The 23,824-nt window shown below is 43.0% G+C and overlaps 1 protein-coding gene across 10 annotated transcripts in view; it reads left to right on the top strand.

Annotated features, from left to right (window-relative positions):
- ANK1 (ankyrin 1) overlaps positions 1-23,824 on the top strand; it is a 350,835-nt gene that overhangs the window by 258,323 nt on the left and 68,688 nt on the right. For all 10 annotated transcript variants that reach the window (XR_015872444.1, XM_088455871.1, XM_088455874.1 and 7 more), the window contains 10 exons: positions 3,407-3,500; positions 3,579-3,657; positions 4,688-4,785; positions 5,939-6,163; positions 6,313-6,467; positions 12,801-13,012; positions 13,176-13,380; positions 13,464-13,560; positions 13,644-13,872; positions 20,283-20,408. Coding sequence is in view for 9 of the 10 variants with exons in the window: in XM_088455871.1 (XP_088311997.1) it covers positions 3,407-3,500; positions 3,579-3,657; positions 4,688-4,785; positions 5,939-6,163; positions 6,313-6,467; positions 12,801-13,012; positions 13,176-13,380; positions 13,464-13,560; positions 13,644-13,872; positions 20,283-20,408 (1,520 nt within the window). In the remaining variant the exon portion in view is untranslated. The remainder of the gene's footprint in view (positions 1-3,406; positions 3,501-3,578; positions 3,658-4,687; positions 4,786-5,938; positions 6,164-6,312; positions 6,468-12,800; positions 13,013-13,175; positions 13,381-13,463; positions 13,561-13,643; positions 13,873-20,282; positions 20,409-23,824) is intronic.

The following is a 23,824-nucleotide window of genomic DNA, read 5'->3' as shown; positions in this document are numbered from 1 at the left end:
TATGTACATTTGTAATTCTTCCTTCTTTGTTTGTCACCAGTTTTTTTTATAAAATGTATGTAGAATCTTTCTTTGCCCTAAAATACATGGACAATAATTACAATACACATAAAGTGTACATATACAATAATATAAAGCGATCTAAGGATTGAATACACATTCTTCTGCCTATAAAACGTGAGCTCGGGTCGAGTACCTCACTTGTATAGTACAATTTAAACAAATATGTCAGAATTACACGTACAGTCTTATCTAACATTCATTGTAATTGAACTTCGCTAATAAATTAAATGGAAAATAAATATATTGACTTATTTCTGAACAGAAAAAAATATATGGATGTGCCATATTATATATATATATATATTTATATATATTATATATTGTGGATAGGGCCTGAGTCAGAGATGGATACAAGTCCTATGGCGCCCACCTCTTTGTACGCAGCCGCTGTGGAAGAATATGCAAATGTTGCAGCTGCCGGAATTTGTAATGAGACGCAGGAGCAGCTTTGCCAATCCAAATGATTGATCATCAAAGTTCATAGTAACCCCATGGTTGTGCAGCAGGGCCGCGAGAACTGAGACGCAGGAGCCTTTGCAGCCATGTATGGGATCGCAGTCGCAGTCTCATACACGTCATGCGAATGGTTGCGGCACGTTTGCGTTTGAGTCACCACCACCCTCATTGCCGCCCACAAACAGTCCTTACCTGTCAATCACCTTACTGCGAGCGACAATGGCAGTCTATCGGGACGCATGCACTGTTCAACTCCGACGCATGCACAGTTATTAAAACATCGGCCATTTGCGGAAACATCAGCATTGCGCCCATCGCTGAATCAGGCCCTTAGTCTGCTTAATGTAATCTGCCAAGATTAATGCTACATCTGCTGTCAGGGAATGGGAATAGCCTGTGATTTTCATAGACCACAGCATATTAGTTTAAAGGGCATGGGTATCAAAACAAAGCACTGAAGTTGTGCACCCTCAGTGCTTCTCAGCATCTGCTCTGTATTCAGCTACAGAAAGTCGAGTTTATCCTGCATTCAGGGCCTAATTCAGAGGTGGAAGCAATGGTGTCCTGGAAACCCTTAGGGTGCATGCGTGCCACTGAGTGTACGCAGATCGCTGTTGCATGCGGGATAGCACCCATTTCAGATGACGTTGGAAAGGCATGGGCGTTCCTGGTAGGTGTCCTTAAGTGAACTAAAAAAAAAAAGTCTGTTATGGGAGTGTCACGGGCGTGTGAGTGAACAAGGCTGCGTTCTCAAACGCAGAGCTGCAGCCACAGAGGTCATGATTAGAGAAAATCTAGTAAGAGACCATCCATAGGCAGTCGCAAGTGTCCTTGGTCATCGCGATAGTGCACCGAGGGGGGAGTTCTTACTCCTCTGGCGGATTTCCATTGTCCGTGGACATTGAGAGCGGGCGTCTCAGTGGATTGCAATCTCTGGTGCTGGCAATTACAGAAGGGGAAGGCTGAGGAGCATTTGCACATTATCACAGCTGCGAGTCCAAAAGAAAATTGCATTAGCGCCCACCTCTGAATCTGGCCCCCATCCTCTAGATGTGCGCAGCTCAAGTGGGAAGTTAAATTGCTTAAATTAGACTTTTGTTGCGATGAGCCTGCAAACACTTGTTACAGTGGTTCCTTACTACAGAAACAGAGCCATGGCTCTCTAGCCGAGCTATAAGAAGACTATAGTCGTTTTTTTGTTAATATCGTACATCTTATGCTCTGTTATATTTAATTTTAGAAAACATTTTAAGCAAGATATTTTGTTGAACGTTTTCATTTAGTTGTGGTAAAAGCATCTACGGATTCACTTATTAAATTGCTGACTCAGAATGAGTTTCATTTTCCATGGATATTGTATTAGCACAGAATTGTTTAGTATAGTCTCTTTACTTCTGCACTAAGAAATGATCATTTTAATTATTACACTTCGGGAGTAAAAACGTCAAGAGTGGTAATTAGGTGTTGGTTTTGAATAGCGTTGTATAAACATAAGTAATTATCATGTCTCATTAGGTTTTCATTAACAGATAATTAGCGTTCATTTACAACTGAAGTGCTTTTAGTAATACTCTGCATTGTTATGCTATATACATACCATATGTACATCTAATTGGCCTTCTCAACAGGAATAAATGTGGCAACATTTAAGCAAGTAATCTGAATACTGGATATTTTTTTTTTTTTTTATAATTTCTTAATTAGATCTGTCCCACTCCTTAGCGTACAGATGATATTTTAGGGGGAATATATTCTTTAGTTTGCGTCAATGCAGAATTCAGAATTGGAGTGTAACTAACAAATGTGCGGTCACCTAAGTAACATAAAGGGGTATATGTACTAAAGGTCGATTTTAATCGATTTAATATCAATTAAAATCAATCAAAATCGATGTTGTGTTTCTGGGGGCTAAATCACACATAGAGTATACTAACAGACAATTTTTGATTTCTTTTTTTAAGTATTAGTAAATGGATGATTTAGCCCCAGAAAACAACATCGATGTTGAACGATACCCCAAATTCTCTGCACAGATTGGTGTTTTCATACACTAAGGCAGGGCCAATGAGATCATAGCATGCTTACTTGACCTGTTATGCTTTATTGTTTGAGCCTTTTGCCCTACATCAGAACCACTTTACCCACTGCCAAAGAGCTGTGTGGTATTACTGTAGCTTTTTATGTTTGCAACATTTGGGGAAATAAATATTCAATCACACTGCGGTATAAAATAAGGTTTAGTTCATATTAGTTGTATAATAGTAATACATATTAATAAAATACAGATACATCGTTCCATAGACACATGCCTAGGTAAATATCAGTATAAATCTACTTGTTTTACCCCAGCCAATGACCTTAAAGCAATGACAATGTTATTATTTCACTTCATATTAACTCCTCTCTGAGTCCTTGCTAAAATCTTCTAAACATCTCTTTAATACCATAAGCATAACTGTTAAACTTAATAGTCCATTATCATATGATTTAAATGAATGCTTCTACATGTCAAAGCTAAAGCCGATATTGCACAGTGACTACCATATAAAATGAACGCTTCCCATTCTATAGTCTCTAACATAATCATGCATCTCATTAACATAATGCATAATATTACAAGCTTCTCTGTGGATCATTACTGCAAGGTGTTCAGATACGCTTGTATTTGTGTGTCCATGTGCTCCTATTGCATGTTTCTGTATGTGTGCGTGCTTGCCTATGTGCACGCTTTACAAGTGTTAATTGTATGTGTTACTGTCCTCTGCAGAGTTGTGTCAGAAATCCATACAGTGCAGAGTTAGTGTGTTTGTGTGTGACCCCATTTGTCTGGATGTACTATAATTGTGATTGGCCAGTGTCTGTATTCCACCTTTACTTTTTGTTTTAGGGGAAGAGCCACCAGATTTCAGGCCTCCTCCCTCGGGGCCCAGGGAGCCAGATGATGATACGGACATGGAGTTCTTACCCAAACTGGACCATGTGTAAGCAGCAATGGTTCATGTCATTGCTCGGGGCTTTTATTTTCCTTAGTGCAGTAATGTATTTACCTTCTTTTACAGAGTTGGATCACCTGCAATACCCAGAATTCCCTGTGTCACCCCGGAAGCAGTCATACTGAAAAGAGAGGACGACGAACCGGTAACTACTACAATAAAGTCACATTAGCAGTTTAACAACAGTATATCTACACTACAATTGCTGACATAATCTAGATCTGAATAAAAGATAGTGCTTCCTACTGTACATTCCTAACATAACAATTAGTAATTGCTGGATATATCAAGACCAACAGTAAATTTCTATATACACAAAGGTTTTTATGTACTAAGGACAATGATTTTAATAGAAAAATCCTAAAGGGTTCAAGAAATAAATCTGTTTGTGCTTATCATATGCAATATACAATAATTCCAATAATTTTGTTAGCAGCTTGTGGATTAGCCAAGCCAACCAAAGATCAAAGACCACTAAAGTGCTGATAGTGTAGGAATTAAGGATCTGGTGATGTAAAACTGTATAATAATAATATCTACACACTTAAAATGGACTTGGTATAATCTTATCTGGGTTTCTTTGGTTCCACTGTAGGAATTCCTTCTCTCTGGTACATGCTGGCCTGCAATATACCCACATACCAAATACACCGCACACAACCAATAGCAATGATAATGTAGTATGTCTCTGAATAGTTTATTCAACAGAAAATAGATATCATCACAGATACTCTAATAAGATCTCATAGCAGCTTATCTGGCAAAGGTTCTAAGCAAGTATGATTCACCCGATCCGCTGCATTCGTTCCCAGGTATATAAGCTCCCAACATCAAGCTTAATTCCAGGATAGCTCCAACCAATGTTGAAGATAGCAAGAAGATTACCCAACGTGTTTCTTTGTTGCTAAATTACTCAGGGTTAATTACGAACATGGTCTGAAGGTAGCAACCAATCAAAAGTTAGCTATTATCCATCTAGTGCAAGTTAGAAGACTTGACTGTTGTTACAGTATCTAAAATACATGTTTAGACATTTAATATGCACATAAATAACATCTTTCCTATCTGTAAGGTTTCCCAAATGTCCCCAACTGCAATAAAATGTTATAAAGATATGTAAACTGACCTTGAAAACATTAAATTAATCTTGTAATTTTTACCCTCTCTGGATTTAGTTGTCTAGAGAGTTAGATGAAGAGTCCTTGATCCCTAGCAGTCCAGCTACTGAAACGTCAGACAACATCAGTCCCGTGGCCAGTCCTGTGCACACAGGGTGAGTGACCAGTAGGACAGTCATTATTTGTATTAAATGTAACAATGAGCAGGTACAATGAAAATGATGTATTCTGTACTTTTCAGTGGATGTTCATTTTCTGCCTGTGGAGTATGCTACAGTAAAATTGCCCAGCCACCGCCACTACAGAAATGGTGTAGGAGGGCCATTAGAATGAATAGGATTCCTATAAATATATGTCATACTGTTACCAGCCTTATATAGGTGACAGATCCTTTCATGTCTGGAGTTTATCTTTGACTTACTGTAATTAGTAGATAACTGCACTGATGTCGTTGACATAACTCAAAGTCACTAAAATGATGTGCAGTTTGGAGAAATGCTGGGTGGCACAGTGGTTAGCATTGCTGTCTCACAGACCTGGGCCAAACATCTCTGTCTAAGAAAATACAATTAAATTGCATTAATATACAGCAAAAAAATCTGTACAGGGCAGCTCGGTTAGTGGTTAGCATTGCTGCCTTACCGCACAGAGGTCATGAGTTAAATTCCAGACTAAGACCCTATCTGTGTATAGTTTGTATGTTCTCATATGGTGACTCTATATAAATTAATAATTAATAAACAAATAATACTAATCAAACAATTGGACATGTGAAATCCCCAGCAGCTCTGTGTTTCCCACTTCACAATACTAATGAGTGCAGTGATCATCTGTGCATAATTAATAATATCCGTATACCATTCATAATAGTCACCTGTGTATAGTGACATAAAAGTAGAATAGTTCTATTCTCTGACCAACTTGTGCTGTAACTTGTATGAACTCTGCAAATGATTTTAATATACAACTTATCACATTGCATTAAAAGCTAGTTTGGGGGGGCTCCAATGTTTCAGAGAAGCAATCTTGACAAGTGTTGTATCACAGATGGTGTTTGTATATTCAGAAATAAGTAGTTGTCCTAAAGCTGGTTTATAAATAACTGTTGGATGACTAGAACGTGGATTATACAAGGAATATTCATGAAAGCTATTATACATATGGCATTTGGTGACCATGGAGACACAGTGACAAATCTCTCTGCTACATGCCAGTTTATATATACATACATTATGTATGGTATGTTCTTGTAATCTTGGCTTGCATAGTCAAATATATACTTCTATGATAGACTATTGTTTCTTGCAGGTTTTTAGTCAGTTTTATGGTAGATGCCCGGGGTGGTTCTATGCGCGGAAGTCGTCACAATGGTCTGCGAGTTATCATCCCACCCAGGACATGTGCTGCGCCCACGCGCATCACTTGCCGACTTGTGAAACCACAAAAACTCAACTGCCCACCTCCGCTGGGTGAGGAAGAGGGACTGACGAGCAGGATCATTGCCCTGGGTCCTACTGGAGCACAGTTTCTGAGGTGGGAGCTGCATTTTATTACCCCATGTCACATGTGTCAAGTTTCATCACTTAAAAAATATTTATTGGTCATTTTTTTGTCTACATAACTGTTCTAAGACAACATTATCCATGCAGCCTATAGCCAATCTCACACTCCCTGTCTCACAGCCCAGTGGTGGTAGAGATCCCCCACTTTTCCTCAGCTGGTCGTGGTGATCGGGAACTGGTCATTCTGCGTAGTGATAACGGGTCAGTGTGGAAAGAACATCAGAACCGGTATGGGAGGGAATACTTGGAGGAGGCCCTCAGCGGGATGGATGAAGGTATGAGATGTCTCGCAGAGGCAATTTAGCAATCAAATGCTGTATATTTATTTTTTTGAGATTTGAGATACTAAGGGGTAAATTTACTAAAGTGAGAGTTTTTAGAAGTGAGTTTTAGAAGAGATATTGCCCATAGCAACCAATCAGATTCTACTTAACATTTAACTAGCACCTTCTAGAAGATAATAGCTAGAATCATATTGGTTGCTATGGGCAACATCTCTTCTAAAACTCTCTTCTAAAAACTCTCACTTTAGTAAATTTACCCCTAAAAGTAGATGTAAACAGTCAAAAGAACACAGCGCTTGTGAAAACTAGAAGAAATATACTTAGCACCGAAAGGTGTTAAAAAATGGTTTAATCAAAGATATGAATAGAATATAAATCACAATTTTACTAAAATAAAAATGAGAAAATAAAATGGGTAACATGAAGTGGAAAATACTAATATCAAATTGGATGTAGTCAATTGATCCAGCATATGCACATGCATATTGAAAAAAATAGTAGCTACTGGGTGACTTGAAATTCAGCATGTAAGGGGGCTGTATACATGTAACACCCAGTGATGAATCAGGAAAACCTTAGGAATGAGTAGCCAGGAAGAGCGGAGATCTTCATCATATTTACCAAAGGCTTGAGTAGATCTCACATAGGCTGGGTCCTCTTTGAACGAATACTGATGCAATCCAATGTCTGACACATAGTGTGAGCTCAAATAAAGCCATTTTAGAAATGAGCTGAAAATGGATGTAAGTAAAGTTCTGCAATCAGTAGGATAAATAGTTCAAAATGCAGAGGTGTGAGGTCTTTAGTAGTTCACTGGCAACACGTACAGGTAGCAACGGACTGACGCGTTTCTTTGCACTGTGGCAGATTCCTGTTAGACTGGCTCCAGTCTCTGATCCACTTACCCCTTTAGCAAATAGGATAAAGATCTTTACTCTCCATGGCTACTCAGGTCGGAGCTCTTGCTTAGGGTAGCTGAGTCAGCTGTTGGATGCAAAGCATTACTAATTGTACCTGTAGTTACCAGTTTGCATTGGCTTTCTTAGTTATAAAAGGGGAGGTCTTTTTGAGTCTCTGTGGACACTTCAATTCTCCGTGATTTGCAGTCAGGAAGTGCGGCTGTACACACCAAGACACCCCAACATCGCACATTTTCCTTTACACTTCTTTGGGGTACACAGGAAAATGTGCAAAGTTGGTGACACAAGGTGCCAGTATTTGGACTGTTTCTCTCAGGTTGCTGGTAACTAATTTGCCTCTGCATGAGAAATAAACATTTGTCAGGTGAGATTTTTTTTAATTAAAAAGATAAAACATCTGTCTGTTCCCCCTACATCTAGCGGCAAATTAAATTAGCCCCGAGGGGGCGCTTAATGTAGAGTTGTTTCTTTGCAGCCTCCGGAGCGCTTGACCTGGGAGCTAATGCCCCTCGGTAAAGCCCGCAGCTGAATGAATCTACTCCCTAGTGTACTTAACATAAAAATCTATTTTAATATGTTACCAAAAGAAATCCCTGGGGCTGATTGTGAGTCACACACATGTCGCAATGCGCACAGATCTTGCAGATTTTATCATGCAGTGCATGCGCCAAAGAAAGAAATCGGCTTATGCGCATAATCCAGATCAGGTATCTGCACATTCGGAGAGATCGGTAGAGCCAGAGCCGTAACTAGACTTTTTGGTGCCCTGTGCCAGAAAGAGCATTGGCGCCCCCTCATTTTTTCAAAGGGACATAATGCACCCAAAAAAGGGCCATGACTTCATGGGGAAGGGCCAGGGAAGAGATAGGAGAGGCCAGGAGATGCTGGGGATGAAATAAGAGGAAGCTACAAGCAAGAATGATAATAAACAGAAATTTGACAGGCCCAAACAGCGTCCCCTGACCTGTGGTGCCCTGTGCAATGGCACCGGCCGCACTACCCTAGCTACGGCCCTGGGTAGACCGTAAGAACTGAACTGTGGGTGTGTAGACTGACTTCCTTGCTTGACCATAGCGTGCAGACAAAGATGGGACGTCTGTTTTAGCCGGATCTTTTGCCCCCAGCATGGGGCTGGTGTAACTCCCAATACTAATGATGATGGCTGCAGACATAAGAACAGTGGGCCGGATAGGCTTCCACATGCAGCCACATAGACTTTAGCATACACAGGCAGATTCTTGCATTAGCATAAGCTACTAAGCAGGCTGCCGTGGCCATACAGGGAAGTGACCGCAGATGCGTCTAACTCAGAATCAGACCTATTTTCTCCCTAGGTCTCATAGTACTGCACACTCACAGGATAAAACAATTATACAAAAATAACAAAAGATGAACAGAATAAATAAAGAGTGAGGTAAGCATTGGATTTCATGACAAGTAGTTGTGCATTAATCAGATGCTTACGTATACAGGTAAGTCCCGCATCTAGAGAGGAGGCTTCTCGAACCGTGAGAGGCAGCAAGTTCAATGAGGAAGAGGCACAAAGCCAAAGCCTGACCCCAAATGATGTGCAGGGCAATCCCAGTAATGTTAATAGTGCTTCACTTGTGGCTCCAAGTTAGTAGGGTGGAATATAAAGAACCAGGAGCTACCTCAAGTGTCAAGGACTCATTGTATAGTATAGGTCATTATGTAGGTCATTGAATCTATATTATAGGTCAGTAAATCTATATTATAACTAGCTACAAAGGTAATGGAGAGCAGGTGTTGTTCTGTCATTGCAGTAGTATTGTAGGAAGGTCCCGTGGAGGATTCAAATTATTGATCCTGGCTCTGTCCTCAGATGAAAGCATGAAGCTGACACTTGATTCTTACATGTTAAGCCAGAGTACAGTTTGGAAGCTTTGAACCCCGAAGCTTAAGCCCAGTTGCTTGCCCCAGCTGCAGCCTTGTCATTATATGCCGAAATGCCACCAGAAGAACCTCTGTTTTATTATCATTCAGCAATGTCACCCGCTCTTGCAACTCAGCTAGACAGCCATTGAGGATTGATATTGGCTTAATATTACCTGTTGAAAAGGAAAGAAAAGGTTCAGTAACATCTGTATAGCAGTGGCACTCCAGGCCAAGATGTCTAATGGTACTGCAAACAACACAGAAATAAGACAAAATCCACTGGAACACCACATGGCAGGGGCACTGGTACAGATAAGTGTTCTCCTGAATACCTCTTCTCTGTGACCTGTCCGTGAGAAAAGATCTGAAACATATAAGGATAGTGAAAATATAGAAATGAACCCTGAGCAGAACCTTAAATTGGGGTCACAGTTAATATAAATGTCCACTTTTATAAACAATATATCAGTCAAGAAGTTCTTCAGTATACCAGGAACCCTCCGAAATATCCGGAATATAGGTAAGTTTGAAGAATGCAGTAAATGGAATCAAATTACTTCACAGTCCAGTCAGTCTGCCAAATGAAATCGCCTCTTTCTCCTCTTCACACCATAGTGTTAGAACCTCTTGTTCCTCAAAAGATAAAAGGGAACACATACGGGTAGCCAATAGTGTGATAAGGTTTTATTAGAGACAAATTTCAATTTAAAACAATTGTGAGGCTGCGTACCGTTTAACCAGGTGTATGCAAACACCATCAAGCATTTTTAGTATAACTTCTAGAAAGGGTACCTCCTGGGGCCAAGAATCTACCTCCTCTGTTCCAGTTTACACGGTTACCTCCTCACTGATCCACCAACGCTTTTCTGCTTAGAAAAGCCTTTATCAAGGTGTCATCCTAGATTTATATAAGGATAGTGCCATCCAGTCCATATAAATCTTCTAGTGCTCTGTTATAATATTCCAATATCCATAATATCATAATCTGCAAGATGTTAAGGTGGATTAATATCGAACAATCACTTCTGTCTCTTGCCACAAGAAAATCATTGGAAATGCTCACCGGGGCATTTTCAGTCCTATGTTGTGTTCTGAATAACTTGGAACATAAATAGCATGACAGCTTCCTTTGTTGGTTCAGGAAAGATAGAGGTCTGCGAGTATTGAATTATTTTGCTGTACTAATTACATCAATTAACTTTGTTAGAAAGCTTGTTGGGGGTGGGTCCAGTGTTCCGACAATGTCTTCTCCAAACAGGAAGTGGAAGCTTGTCCAAGAGGCCAGATAACTCAGATTCTCAATCCTGGAATCCTGGGATGATACTGTTGCAATGCCAGCCACAATGAAGGATAACATAAATGTAAAGAAGATTGTACTGTACCTTTACTGGGATATGGCAATATTAGGCTGAAGACTCATTAAGCCTCTCCATTGTACACATAGGCTAAGCTGAATTTGTCAAATGAGATTACAGCAGCAGACAATAGAGCTTTTTATTCTTTAGTATGCTTGATTGTTTTAGGATTGCCTTCTACCATGCAATTCTTCCTCCATCATCTTTCTAGCCTGTGGACTCTCGAATATTACTATCAGTCCAAAGTGCTTGATGGGGTGATAAGCATGGTCAACTGAAGGATTGTCCTAGATATCCATTAAATCAGAGAATTCCAGATTGCTGTCGAAGCCTGGGGAGTAACACCCCCAATTGATGATGACTGGTCATCTCTGAGGGCAAAGTTCTGTATGACAAGCTACGACCAGATGGGGTGATCGTCTCATGTACTAAAGGGAATGTGGTATTAAGCTAGGTTTGTCCAAAATTTTTAAATATCGTAGCAACATTAGTGCATTGATAAAATTGAATGAATAGGTAACTAAACTAAAAACATTTAAATTGACATAATATCAACATTTGGTAACATTAATATTCATAAACAATGTTTAACTTCCCTTAATCCTATAGAAATTATCACTTGAAATTATAATTATACTTTTGTAGTTGGGGAAATCTTTATTATCAGATTTAGGGCCGTATTCAATTTGAGGCGAAATGTCGGAATCGGCGAAATGAATCGCCGATGACGTCATTTTCGCCTATTTTCATTATCCCCATATTCAATTACATTGACTTTTTGCCGGGGCAAAAAGTCAATGTAAAAAAACGGGGATAAATATTCGCCTGAAGAAAAAAAATGCAGGGTTTGGGGTTATACGGGTGTAGGCTTAAAAAAATTAACCTGCACCATTGGGAATGACCCCTTAAATCGATCTGTGTCAAAAAAAAAAATCGGGACACCCCAATTTGTTTTTTACAGATTTGGGGTGAAAAAAAAATAGGAAAAACCACTTCTAAAATAGTTAAATAGATTCCAGAGGGGGTCGGAAGCATGCGGCAGGTGTTTTCTTCAATGCGGGTGACAGCGGCAGGTGCATTTTTGCAGAATTTAAAAAAATCATTTTAGGGACTTAAAAATATGCTTGCACCCATTTTCATGTACCCCAAATTTGATGGGACCACTTTTAAAAACGAAAAGAAAAAGCTAAGTGCTCTTCTGCATCACTTCTTCAAAGTCGGGAAAAAAGCACCTGCCGCGGCTATTTAAAAACCCGACTTTCTTCTGCAGGCAAAAACGGGGGTACCTATAGTGATCCCCCAGGTCTGGACATCTTTAGGGGGGGTCCTACAATTATTTCCCAAAAATTCACGTATTTTTTCGCTGATCCAAGTTTCGCCTGTTCCTACTTTGGAATTGAATATGGGAATAGCGGGCACACGCGCAATACTTTTCCGCCTGGAAAACAGGCGAAGGAGGTGAAAAGTCCAGCAGGCGAAAAGTCTGGACTTTTCGCCTCAAATTGAATACTGGCCTTAGGCCCAGAAAGGCTTCACTGTACTAATGCAGGCCACACATATGGCAGTAGATTGTGAGCCCTGAATGACTGGATCTGTGGTTTGTTTGACCTTATTACACATATCTATCTGGACAATTCAAGGTGGGGCCAAGCAAACCTACAGAAAAGGCTTCCATGAATTTAGACTGGGAGTGGGCTATATACAAATCTGATTGATCATAAATGCTTGGTACATACACTATATAGTATCATGCCTGTTTGGTCAAAATGACAAGATTGGTGGCCAGCATAAATCTGGTATCTTATGCATGTCTGGTATATTGACAGGTAGTTATTGACAAATTAGCCCAACAATATAAAATGTGTGGTCTTTCAAAGTAGAAAACCTGAACTGATCGGATCTGATGACTCAGAATGCAAAAGTTGTTTGGGCCGATGGTTCCCATCTGTGTTTATGGGGTCATCAGGATACAGTAGTTACCCACTTTCATTTACAAGCCTGCAATTTGAAAAAAATCTTGTATGAATGCAGCAGTGTTTCCCTATTGTCAGTACTCATTTGATTAAACAATGGCCATTTTCTTTGTAAGGGTAGATTTCACTTGTTTACATTTAGCTTCACATAACTATTGTATTCATGTCCCCCCCTCTCAGAGCTGGAGAGTGAAGAAGAGTTGCATAAGAAACGCCTTTGTCGTATTGTTACCACGGACTTCCCCCTGTACTTTGTGGTGATGTCACGGGTATGTCAGGACTGTGAACTCATTGGCCCAGATGGGGGTGCCCTGAAAAGCCGATTAGTACCCCAAGTTCAAGCCACCTTCCCCCCAACTGCTGTAACCAAGAAAGTGAAGCTGTCACTGCAGGTAAGGATTCACTATTTTAATCATATGAAAGACTGTCTTTGTGTCACATTGTGGGGCTGCATTGGAAAGCTAAGATCTTTTTATTGACAAGTAGAATTTCTCTAAGGAACATCTTTGTACAATGGACTTGAAGTGTAACATTTGAATGTTTGTCTTCCATTAGGCTCAATCAGTGCCAGATGAATTGGTGTCTCGGTTGCTCGGTAACCAAGCAACATTTGGACCTATTGTCACTGTGGAGCCACGGCGTAGGAAATTTCATCGACCAATAGGGCTACGCATACCCCTTCCGCCATCTTGGAAAGATAATCCCCGGGACAGTGGAGAAGGAGATACCACCAGCTTGAGGCTACTCTGCAGTGTAACAGGTAGCGTCCACTTGTGTCAACAAAACTGTTTTTATTATATCGTTTTAGTTGTGGATTTCATATCTTCATCTGCTTCTTGTCAGGTGGAACAGCTCCTGCTCAGTGGGAAGACATTACTGGGACTACGAAATTAGTGTATGCCAATGAATGTGCCAACTTTACAACCAATGTCTCTGCCAGGTAATAGCTGTATTCTATAACTTTCTGAGATAAGGGTCTAAAAGTAATGGCTTACCGCAATGGACTTTTGCTAATCTCTCCAGGTTTTGGCTGTCAGACTGTCCCCGCACCGCTGAAGCAGTCTCCTTCTCCTCTCAGCTTTACCGGGAGCTCAGCGCAGTTCCATACACAGCTCGCTTTGTGGTGTTTGCAAAGATGTCAGATGGGCGGGAAGGACGTCTGCGCTGCTACTGTATGACTGGTGACAAGCTGGAGAAGACCCTGGAACAGCATGAGAACTTTACTGAGGTGGCACGTAGCCGCGACATCGAGGTATATATGCTACCTTTGCTTTTCAGCCATGTCTTCATATCAACAGTTACATTTATTATCATTTATTATTTACCTTGCCCTATCTTTTGACACAAACCTTTTATATGGATATCCAATTTTGAGAGCACAGTAAATCTGTGTCTTATCATGGGGCAAAGGAAATAAACATCTCCTGCTGCTGACCACAGAAGAACGCCTGAGGAAGAGGCATTTAGTGAGAGGTGCAAGAGAGCAACTACAAGCTAATATGTTATAGTCATGACAAGTACAGTATGGTATTCTGTATTAGTTGTATCTGTGCCTTAATATTAGAGATGAGTGGTTCGGTTCTACTCAGTTGTTGCCACCAAGTCAGCGCAAGTTAGGATTTATCTAATTGGCTATCCAAGACACGTGAGAGCCAGATAGCCAATAAGATGCCATTTTTCAGATACGAACGTTACCGAGTAGAACCGAACTGCTCATCTCTACTTAATATATGTTTCTCCTTCTTCCACTAGGGGACACTGGAGTTCAAGACAGTGGGGTATAGACGGTGGTAGAGCAGAGCCTGGCACTTTAAATAATTCTGAAGTGTGACTGGCTCCTCCCCCTCTATGCCCCATCAGCCCCAGTTTTTAGAATGTGCCCGAGAGAGCCGGTCACATAGGGCTGAGCTCCAGCCCACACTTAGTATTTTTTCTTTTATTTCAACTTTATTTTAATTTCTAGCTTTCACAAAGCATTGAGGACAGGCTGACAGAGTACTGCGTCTGTCAGCCTGCTACATGGAGGCATCAGGAGACCCGCCACCACTAAAAAGAGTGTGTGTCGGAGTCCCAGGCACCCTGGCAGTAGCTCAGGGAGGACACGCCACAGCTTAATATAGAGGATGTGTCCGTGCTTCCGAATGCCTAGCCGCAGCCCTGATGCCAGCAGTGGTAAGTATAGCTCTGTTCCCCTCATGGGGAACGGAGTTTAATCTGCGGCCCCTCTGCCCCCTCCCAGGCTCAGGTGGTATATACTGTAGTATAACCCCTCCTGGAATCCTGTTATAACGCCGCTAGCGTTATTACAAGGGGCGGAGGTACCGCGCATAGAGCGCGGATACATGTACAGGGAGACTGTTCAGACAGTCTGTAATGTTGCTGCCTAGCAGCATGCCTGATCCCTGCACGATGAGCGCTGTCTTACTTTATAGAGCCTGACAGCGCTCTGTTTGCTGCTCTCACGAGAGCCGAATCCTCCCTCTGCTATATCCCCACGGGGAGGGAGCCTGCCGCGACCCGCTACTCCCATAAGGGAGTCTACATTGCGCAGCAGCGCGGCTGTTCCCTGCCGCGCTGGCGCTTGAAAAAGCACTGGCGCTGGCTTCTGCAGGGGGAGGAGCACAGCCGCCGGAGAGCGATGCTGTTATTCACAGCGCTCTCGGCTGCTGGTTGCGGCGCCGGAGATTGCACCGGCGCTGGCTACAATTGGCCGCATGGCGGGGCTTAGGGAGCTGCTCAGCGCGGCTGTTCCCTGCCGCGCTGGTGCTTGTAGAAGCGCTGGCTTCTGCACACAGCCGCCGGAGAGCGAGGCTGTTATTCACAGCGCTCTCGGCTGCTGGTTGCGGCGCCGGTGCTTGTATGAAGATGCACCGGCGCTGGCTATTACGTTCCCGCTCCCCCACTCGCATTATGTCTGCTATACCAGCCATTGTTTGCGCCCCGCCCGCTTATTGATAAGGGGCGGAGTCTAGTCCATGCTGGCGTGCACAGATGCCGCCATTACCTCCAGCGAGTATTCTAAAACAGCATATGCACCTGCCTTAAAAGGAGCCGGGGCTTATTGCCAGCATCTCCTGCATCCTCACTCTGGAGTTCTGTGGGGGGTGCAACCCTTAACAGGGTTGTGGGTTTTATTCCCAGTACGTCCCTAACTGTTTGGAGTTTGTATGTTCTCCCTGTGCTTGCATATGGCCTCTTCCGTTTTTTTCTTTACTTAAACCTACAGCACCTGGTCTTATTAGGTTTAACGGCACAACTGTGGAGTTTGTAATTTAACCTGCAGTCTTTATATAGATTCTGGCTCTGCCTCATCTCTGTTATATTGCACGTCGGTAGTTCCCCTACGGAACTGGGCAGTGTACTGGTTTAATATTATATTTAAAAAAAAAAAAAAAATGAAGCACAGGGAGGAACATGCCACAGCCTAATATAGAGGTTGTGTCCACGCCACTTTGCCCACCACATATCTATCAGCGCCTACGGCCACACGCCCGATCTCGTCTGATCTTGGACGCTAAGCAGCGCCAGGCCTGGTTAGTACTTGGATGGGAGACCCCCTGGGTATACCAGGTGCGGCAGGCTTATTACATTGAACATCTGGGGCAAATATGCTTGATGTGTAACAGAATAATGCAGTGTGTTTCTTCCATCTATAGCTGCCAGAGATCACTCTGCCTAAATGTGTATAGTATGCATAGTCGGGCCACTGTTCTGGCTGCTGCCAGAAATTACGGTTATTGCATATCTTTAACTCAAGGTTACAAAAAGGGTGCGTCCCATCCTCAGGCTTATGCCTCACATTGGCTCGCCTTAAGAATGAGCCGTACTCTTCTCATGCATATATGTGGCTGCACATATGTTAAATCTCAACAGCCTTCGGTGCTTACCTTAGAAGGTATGCATCTGTGCATCTATATGGATTTATATCTTATTTATTCCCTTCGGCAGCACACACAACACGAAGTAGTAACATATGGCCGTTGTGGTGGTTGGCATTGCTGTCTCGCATCACTGAGGTCATCTTTTGATTTCCATCATCTGGAGCCAGAAGGGCACACCTGATAAGGCGAGTACACCGGTAACGGAAGGGTCCCAGGATGGCAATCAGTCTGGGATAGTACGTTGCTAACATTTCCTGCCCCAACGCCGTAGCAGAATGACAGCCACGCGCGGCACATGAGCAGTCTCCCTGCGTGGAGGTAAGCCACATGTATGTATATACTTGTATTTTAAACTAAACCTGGCGTTAAGACCTGGGGCTCAGTTCCTTCCATGGCTCTAACTATTGCCCATGTTATATTTTTCAAATTATATCGTCACCTACTAATCTTGTATGTAGGTACGCGTAGGCATGTGGGGATTTGTGTGTGTAGTATATATATATATATGTATATATATATATATATATATATATATATATATTTTTTTTTTTGCTTCTTATCCTTACCATTAAAGCAGGGGTAGGATATGTTCTTCTCAGTTTTATGTCTGATACCTAGCATATTTAAAGAGGATGCTGCGACGAGAGGCTGGACTCTCCTGATCCGGTAGTTTGTTCTATAACTCCGCTTACACCATCTCTCCCTAGGGATTGGGTGGTGTGTGTGTATATGTATATAATTATGGATATGTGTAGGTATGCCTATACTTCCACAATCATTAAGGTACATATTATTCCACGTCTGGAAAGCTGCCAGGGTTTACCAGAAGCTGTCTGTTATATCCATACATATTATATGGTGGCTCTATAGACTAGAGTCATGTTCTGCAGCTTACATAGGATAGTCACAGGCTCCTACGGCATTGCTTCTAGTATGGACTCTATACATGTCCTGGGGCCTTCCTGTATGTCCACACATGTATATGTACTTACACCCGCCTCGGGTTATAGTCCTGTTTCCATCAGTCTATATCTACGGCGTCCACTTCGGGGGACCTATTAATTACAACTACACTTTAGGGCGCACTTAGTAACCAACTTGTAAGACACTAGGAATGCAGTGTGTGTATATATAGATATAGCATGCTGATCTCCTATTGCGGGATATATATATGTGTGTGTGTGTGTATATGTATGTAGCGTGCTGATCTCCTGGTGCAGGAGTTTGACAACTGACTTACTATGTCGGTACTAACTCTTCCTTTCAAAGAGTTTGCCTTTTCATGCAGCTATGTTTATGTGTGTGTATGTGTAATTGTGTATATATACTGATATATTCCCGTTCCTTGTATGAATTTTCCTAATAATTGGAGAAATCTGTTTTTGGCCCTGACTGGCGTTATCACTACATATATATATCTCTTCTTACTTGGGATAATTAACGCATTCTATGTCTATGTACAGGTACCTTTCCCAGTATCGATTCTGGTACTTTATATTATTGTCTTGTCGCATATCTCAATAAAATGGGTATCTGATGGTCCCTTGGGTACATTTCCTATCAGTACATAGAGAATCCAGGATCTATTCCATCCTCATGGCTTATTTAGTTAATTTACATGAGGCCTAGGGCCACCCGCCGATATAGGCAGGGTCTGGCCTGGGTTGTATCAGATTGTGGGCGTAATACACACTTCACCATTATAAGTGTTAATGTAAGGATACACTAGCAGACCGTTTTTGGGGTATGTGTAATCTCTATATGGATACATATCCCTAATGGAACAGGCTCAGGTATAGCGTCCTGTTGTACGGCCTTCTTGTCTCCACTAACAATTTGCTAGTTTCTACAGTATTTTCTTCTGCAGCATCTCCAGACTGAAGTCCGTGCTGTAGAGCATTGATCTTTGCCCACTGAGGCTACTCTCTGTACCTGTCGTGGTGGGTTGCTGTGAGATGAATAAGGTCAGTGACATTCTACATAGCGTCCAGAGGGCTTCTGGTCGCTCACAGGTAAGCGGGCTTACCCCACTAATACCTCGGAAGATGCTTCCTTTTCATGCATCCTGACATAGCTGTTATTCTATCTTACGCACCCTAGCTGCTGTCCTAGCAGCCTTCAGTTCTTTTAAATCAGTTGGCTGTACACTTTAGAGCTTTCCTGGTGTGTAGGTGCATAGTTGTAACATTGAGATTTGTGACCCTATTCTACTGGAATCTGTTGGGTTTATGGACTGAAGCGCATCTATGGGCTAATGCACATTTTTACTATAAAGTGTGACAGTCTCTATGTTCCATACAGGGGGCCTGGTTTGTTTCCTGTTCAGTATCTGTTGATAAATTCAGCACACTGACAGGTACCTGAATGGTACCTTCATAGTTGTCCTAGTGCTTTAGCCTTGCGGATGGGATACTTCCCTATATTGGTAACTCTCCCTGGGTGGAGGTGGCATCTGTGCTCTTTTTCTGCTAAGGGTATCCTGGGTGTTTTCATACTATGTTCAGGCCAGTAGTTGGTACTGATTACACTCTACCATCATGTAGGAAGTTGTCTGCTGTTTGACAGGAGGGGTGGTACTGCCGTCTGACCCACTGGAAGGAATTGTAGTCTCAATCCTCTCGTATCCGCCTCATGCCCAGTGGGATCGCCACTCGTTGACAACTTCTATGGTCTAAACCTTCCACTGGTTACCAACCTTTTAGTAGTTGGACCTCGAGAATGGTTCAGGGCGACTGTTAGGTCGTGACTCTTGCCTCCTTGTTTGCTTGGTTAGGAGTCTGTGGACGGGTTCAGCTCCGTCTCTGTATATTGGTATCATTATACTTTTATCTATATGATTGATGTCCCGCAGTGCTGGGATTCTGCTGTCTGAGACTGTTGCAGCTTCCTGTAGTTGTCGCTGGTACGGTTTTCTCGAGTTTTGTTCTCATGTTACTGCCATTCTATGGATTCTAGTTGGGGTTTTTCTGCTCCCAGCGGTCTTGCTTGGTCTGTTTTTGGCTGAGCTTACGGTGTTCTGATGCTTCTCATCTGCGGCTACTCTCTAGCCGTATTCCATTGAATTTACGCTGTAAGTTGTGGAATGTCTGTGACTGTTCAGCAAGGAGCTCTGATTGTCTCCTAGCTCTACGACATGCCTCCAGTCTTGAGCTGTCCCTGTTTCGGTTGGCCGAAAGGTCGGCAAGTTCTCCACGCTTCCCACCCGGGAGGTTGGCTTTGGGACGTCCCCACTGTCTTGAACTCCAGTGTCCCCTAGTGGATGAAGGAGAAAACAGGATTTTGGTACTTACCGATAAATCCCTTTCTCCGATTCCACAGGGGACACTGGATGCCCGCCCAGCGCTGCGTTCCTGCCGTTTTGTTGGGTCCTTATCTAGTTGTGTGACTGCGTGTGTTCCCTGCAGTGGGTTCCTCTGTTCTCCTTCAGGTATTGTTCCGTTCTGTGGTCTTCTCCTTACCGTCTCCTCTCGGGCTCAGTTCTTAAAACTGGGGCTGATGGGGCATAGAGGGGGAGGAGCCAGTCACACTTAAGAATTATTTAAAGTGCCAGGCTCTGCTCTACCACCGTCTATACCCCACTGTCTTGAACTCCAGTGTCCCCTGTGGAATCGGAGAAAGGGATTTATCGGTAAGTACCAAAATCCTGTTTTTACTTGCTGCAAGGATGTTGTGTCAGTGTTAAGGTGACTTGTCAATGGCATGGTGACATGGTCAGTGGCCCATATCAATACTGGTGACAGATGGGCAAGACTTAATTTACATTGTGACATTTTGTCTACAGGTGCTGGATGGAACTCAGCTCTTTGTAGAGCTGTCAGGCAATCTAATTCCTCAGAGGAAAGCAACGCAGCAGAGAAGTTTTACGTTCCAGGCCTTTAAGGAGAATAGACTGGCGCTACCCATTAAGGTGACTGTCTGGCTTGCTTACAGAGACTCATCGTAGGGGACATTACCATGTTGCAAATTACACAGCTATTACTAGAAAATAGTCAAATGATTATTTCTCAACTTCATTCTGTTATTACCAGATGTAAAAACCTTAACAGTGGCGTCCTTCCGGCATATCCTCGCGTGGCAAGATACCCACTGATAAAGTGATCATTTTACACACAAAATAATAATAGAAACTTTTCTCCCCACTGTAAGGGTACAATCATTAAGTCCAACACAAATCTTTACGTTCACCAATTCGGATTGTCTAAATTTCCTCGGCCCTCTTATTCTTGTAGGGACAGATGTTCTCACAGCAAACGATATGAATATACTACACTATCAGTCTATTTCTCTTTTATTATATTGGATCGTTTGCTGTGAGAACATCTGTCCCTAAGAGGACAGAGAAAATTTTAGCAATTCCGAATTGGTGAACTTAAAGATTTTTGTTGGACGCAATGATTGTACCCTTACAGTGGGGCATAAGGTTTCTATTATTATTTTGTGTGTGATTTTATATGTCCAGTTTTGATAACGCTGGAAGGAACCTTTAGCTGCTCCTTTCCAGTGCGAGGTTGCACATTTTGTTACACTTATCCTTGTAAAGTAATAATGTTACCTAGAATACTATATCTAATACAGTACAATGTCTACTTAAATCCATTCTGCTCCCGTTTCCAAATAGATATTATACAAGTTCGCCAAATATTTTGAACTTTTTTTGGAAGGAGGACAGACCTAGGATATCCTTTAGCCAATCAGAAAAGGCCCCAGTGTGAATGGTAGAGGCCTTAGTGGTCTGCTACTAAGATACCTCTCTGGCTCTCTAGAACCTTACGCCTGTCCATACAAATCACTGCCCCATGGCATATGTTCCCAACGACTGGTACACACCTGTTACCCATCATGACACTCCCCATTAGTGATGTTGGGGGTTATTCATACTAAAACTGGTAGTTAAAGTAATGGTGGGAGGTGGGATTCTGCACCCATAGGGCCTGTATTCTTGGTCGCATGCAAAGCGGACAAACGTCTGCACGCCCTCTGCAAACAGATTCTGAACCGTATGCTAATACCACTACCTGCCTGTATTCTAAGTCGCACAGACCTCTGTGACTGCACCACCCTCAGCACCCCTGTCCGCTAGAGCAGCAATCATCACTATCATCGGCACTTACACCTACCCCATGCTGGGTGCAAGAGATCCATCACAAAAAGGCGCCCCATTGAAACACACATGACTCTAGCAACACTCCCATGGCACCCCCACGAGACTCTTCTCTTCCTTGAGTACGCCCAGTTGCCACCCAGGAACTCCCGTGTCACAAATGGAGAGAAATGGCCGAGATCCAGCTGACTCAGAATCGCTCGGGGATACACACAGATCTTCACTAAGGAGCACATTTCAGAACTGTGTGCGACTCAGAAATAGGCCCATAATGTGGATCCGTAGTGATGCCCTTTATAAACTTAGGTAATGTTTTTAATTTCCTAAAATACATCTTTATCAGTTCCTTAAAAATAGACCCCAGCAACTGTTCCTAGACCCCAGAAGACACTCCAACCCTTACCTCCACTCACAGACGGCACAATACATACAGGAGCCATCTGCAGATGGCACAGTACACGTTCTTGAACAGCTTTTCCTAATGTATTAAACTCCCTTGTATGACAGTTTTGGAAGAGGAAGATGGAGGAGTGCCAGTCACTATTTATTAGCACTTGATCCCTTTGTGGCTCCCCTAGCTGTTTGGAGACCCAGTATAAAATATGTTGGTTCCCTTATTATTCACTCAGTCTTTACAGGGTGCTTCCATCCTCCGTCCTACTTTCAATCATTGTGAGCGCAGAGATATCTTCTATCTTGTATGATAGATTTAGTACTTCTCCACAAATTCTCTGGAAAGTGGATGAGGGGACCCAAATACATAGCAGGCCAGTTCCTTCTTCGGCTTCCCGACTGTCTAATCCCGGCAAAGTACTAATGACAGGCCTCGAAATCCCAACGCCTGTCATTAGACCTACGCCGGGAGACCGACACCCGGCATACGGAACGAAGGTAAGCCGGGAGTGGACAGCCGCGGGGGGGAGGGTTAGGTTTTTGGCCTCCCGGGGGGACTTAGGGTTAGGCACCCCCCCAGGAGGGTTAGGTTTAGGCTAGGGGAAGGGGGGGTTAGGGATAGGCACCCCCGGGGGAGGTTAGGGTTAGGCACCCCCGGGGGAGGTTAGGGTTAGGCACCCCCCAGGAGACTTAGGTTTAGGCTGCGGGGAAGGAGGGGTTAGGTTTAGGGACTTAGAGGGGGGTTAGGGTTAGGCACTTGGGGGGGCAGGTTAGGGTTAGCCACTCCTAAAGGAGGGTTATGGGGGGGAATTAGGTTAGCGATACTCACCTAATTAGCAGTCGGGATCTTCACTGGTGCCGGGCTTTGAACTGCCTCCCGCATGTCTCCACCAGTACCTCAGCCAGAAATTAACAAATGATACCTAGGCGGCTCATCAGGGAGTGTAGACTAAATCGCTATGTAGTGTATAATCTATTGTACATCTCATGTGTACCAGTTGTCACTACCACTATAATTTTCTTGCTTGCTCTTATGTGAATTCCTTTTGTACATGACCTGTATTAGACACCAGTGGATACTGGATCAGTTTGCGTAGCATATAGTGCATAAGTTTGCTCTGCACGTACTCAGAGCTCAGAATGGGGCAGGGAAGGGACGTTCTTACACAGTGTGGCTCATGCAGACCAGAACTGCACACATCTACCCTATCTGGTTAGGAGAAGTATCTTTTGTACCTGCTACAGGGCAGGTGCAAGTATACGCTGATAATGATGAAGACTTTTTGTAAGCTATGGGCCTGATTCAGAGATGTACGCAATGCCAATTTTTACACAGATTGGACGATTGTTTGTCATGCGCGGAAGCCGCACTGCGCACATGCACCAATTGTTTCGCGATTTCGCCTGCCTAGAGGATCCATTCGCAAAGTGAGTGACAGGTAGACTGCGTTTAGGGGAGGTAATGGGGGGTTGGTTAGGTAAACGCAGGTGTGTCTGACCGTTTAAACGCTGTGACATGGGTGTGCATAAACTGGCCATTGCGATCTCCTTCGCAGCATGAGAGCTCTCTGCGTCTTGTGAGAGCTGCAGAGTTTGCGGCTGGTCAGACTTGCCACATATGCTACATGGCTGCCCGATCTGCATCGATTTTACCAATGTTTATGATGTTGTACGTCATCGGACGGATATGAGAAGGCAGCAGTGGGCATCTCTATGCCTGGCTGTGCTTTGGAAGACATTTGCATATTTTAGTAACTGCGATCCGTGAGAGAATGCAGTTGCGATTACATTAGCGTACATCTCTGAATCAGGCCCTATGCAATGCTGCT

The sequence above is a fragment of the Taudactylus pleione genome, unplaced genomic scaffold (genome assembly GCF_031769625.1).
Source record: "Taudactylus pleione unplaced genomic scaffold, aTauple2 ptg000676l, whole genome shotgun sequence".
NCBI classification, from domain to species: Eukaryota; Metazoa; Chordata; class Amphibia; order Anura; family Myobatrachidae; genus Taudactylus; species Taudactylus pleione.
The sequence above is the reverse complement of the archived record's forward strand: the minus strand, read 5'-3'. Positions and strand labels throughout refer to the sequence as shown.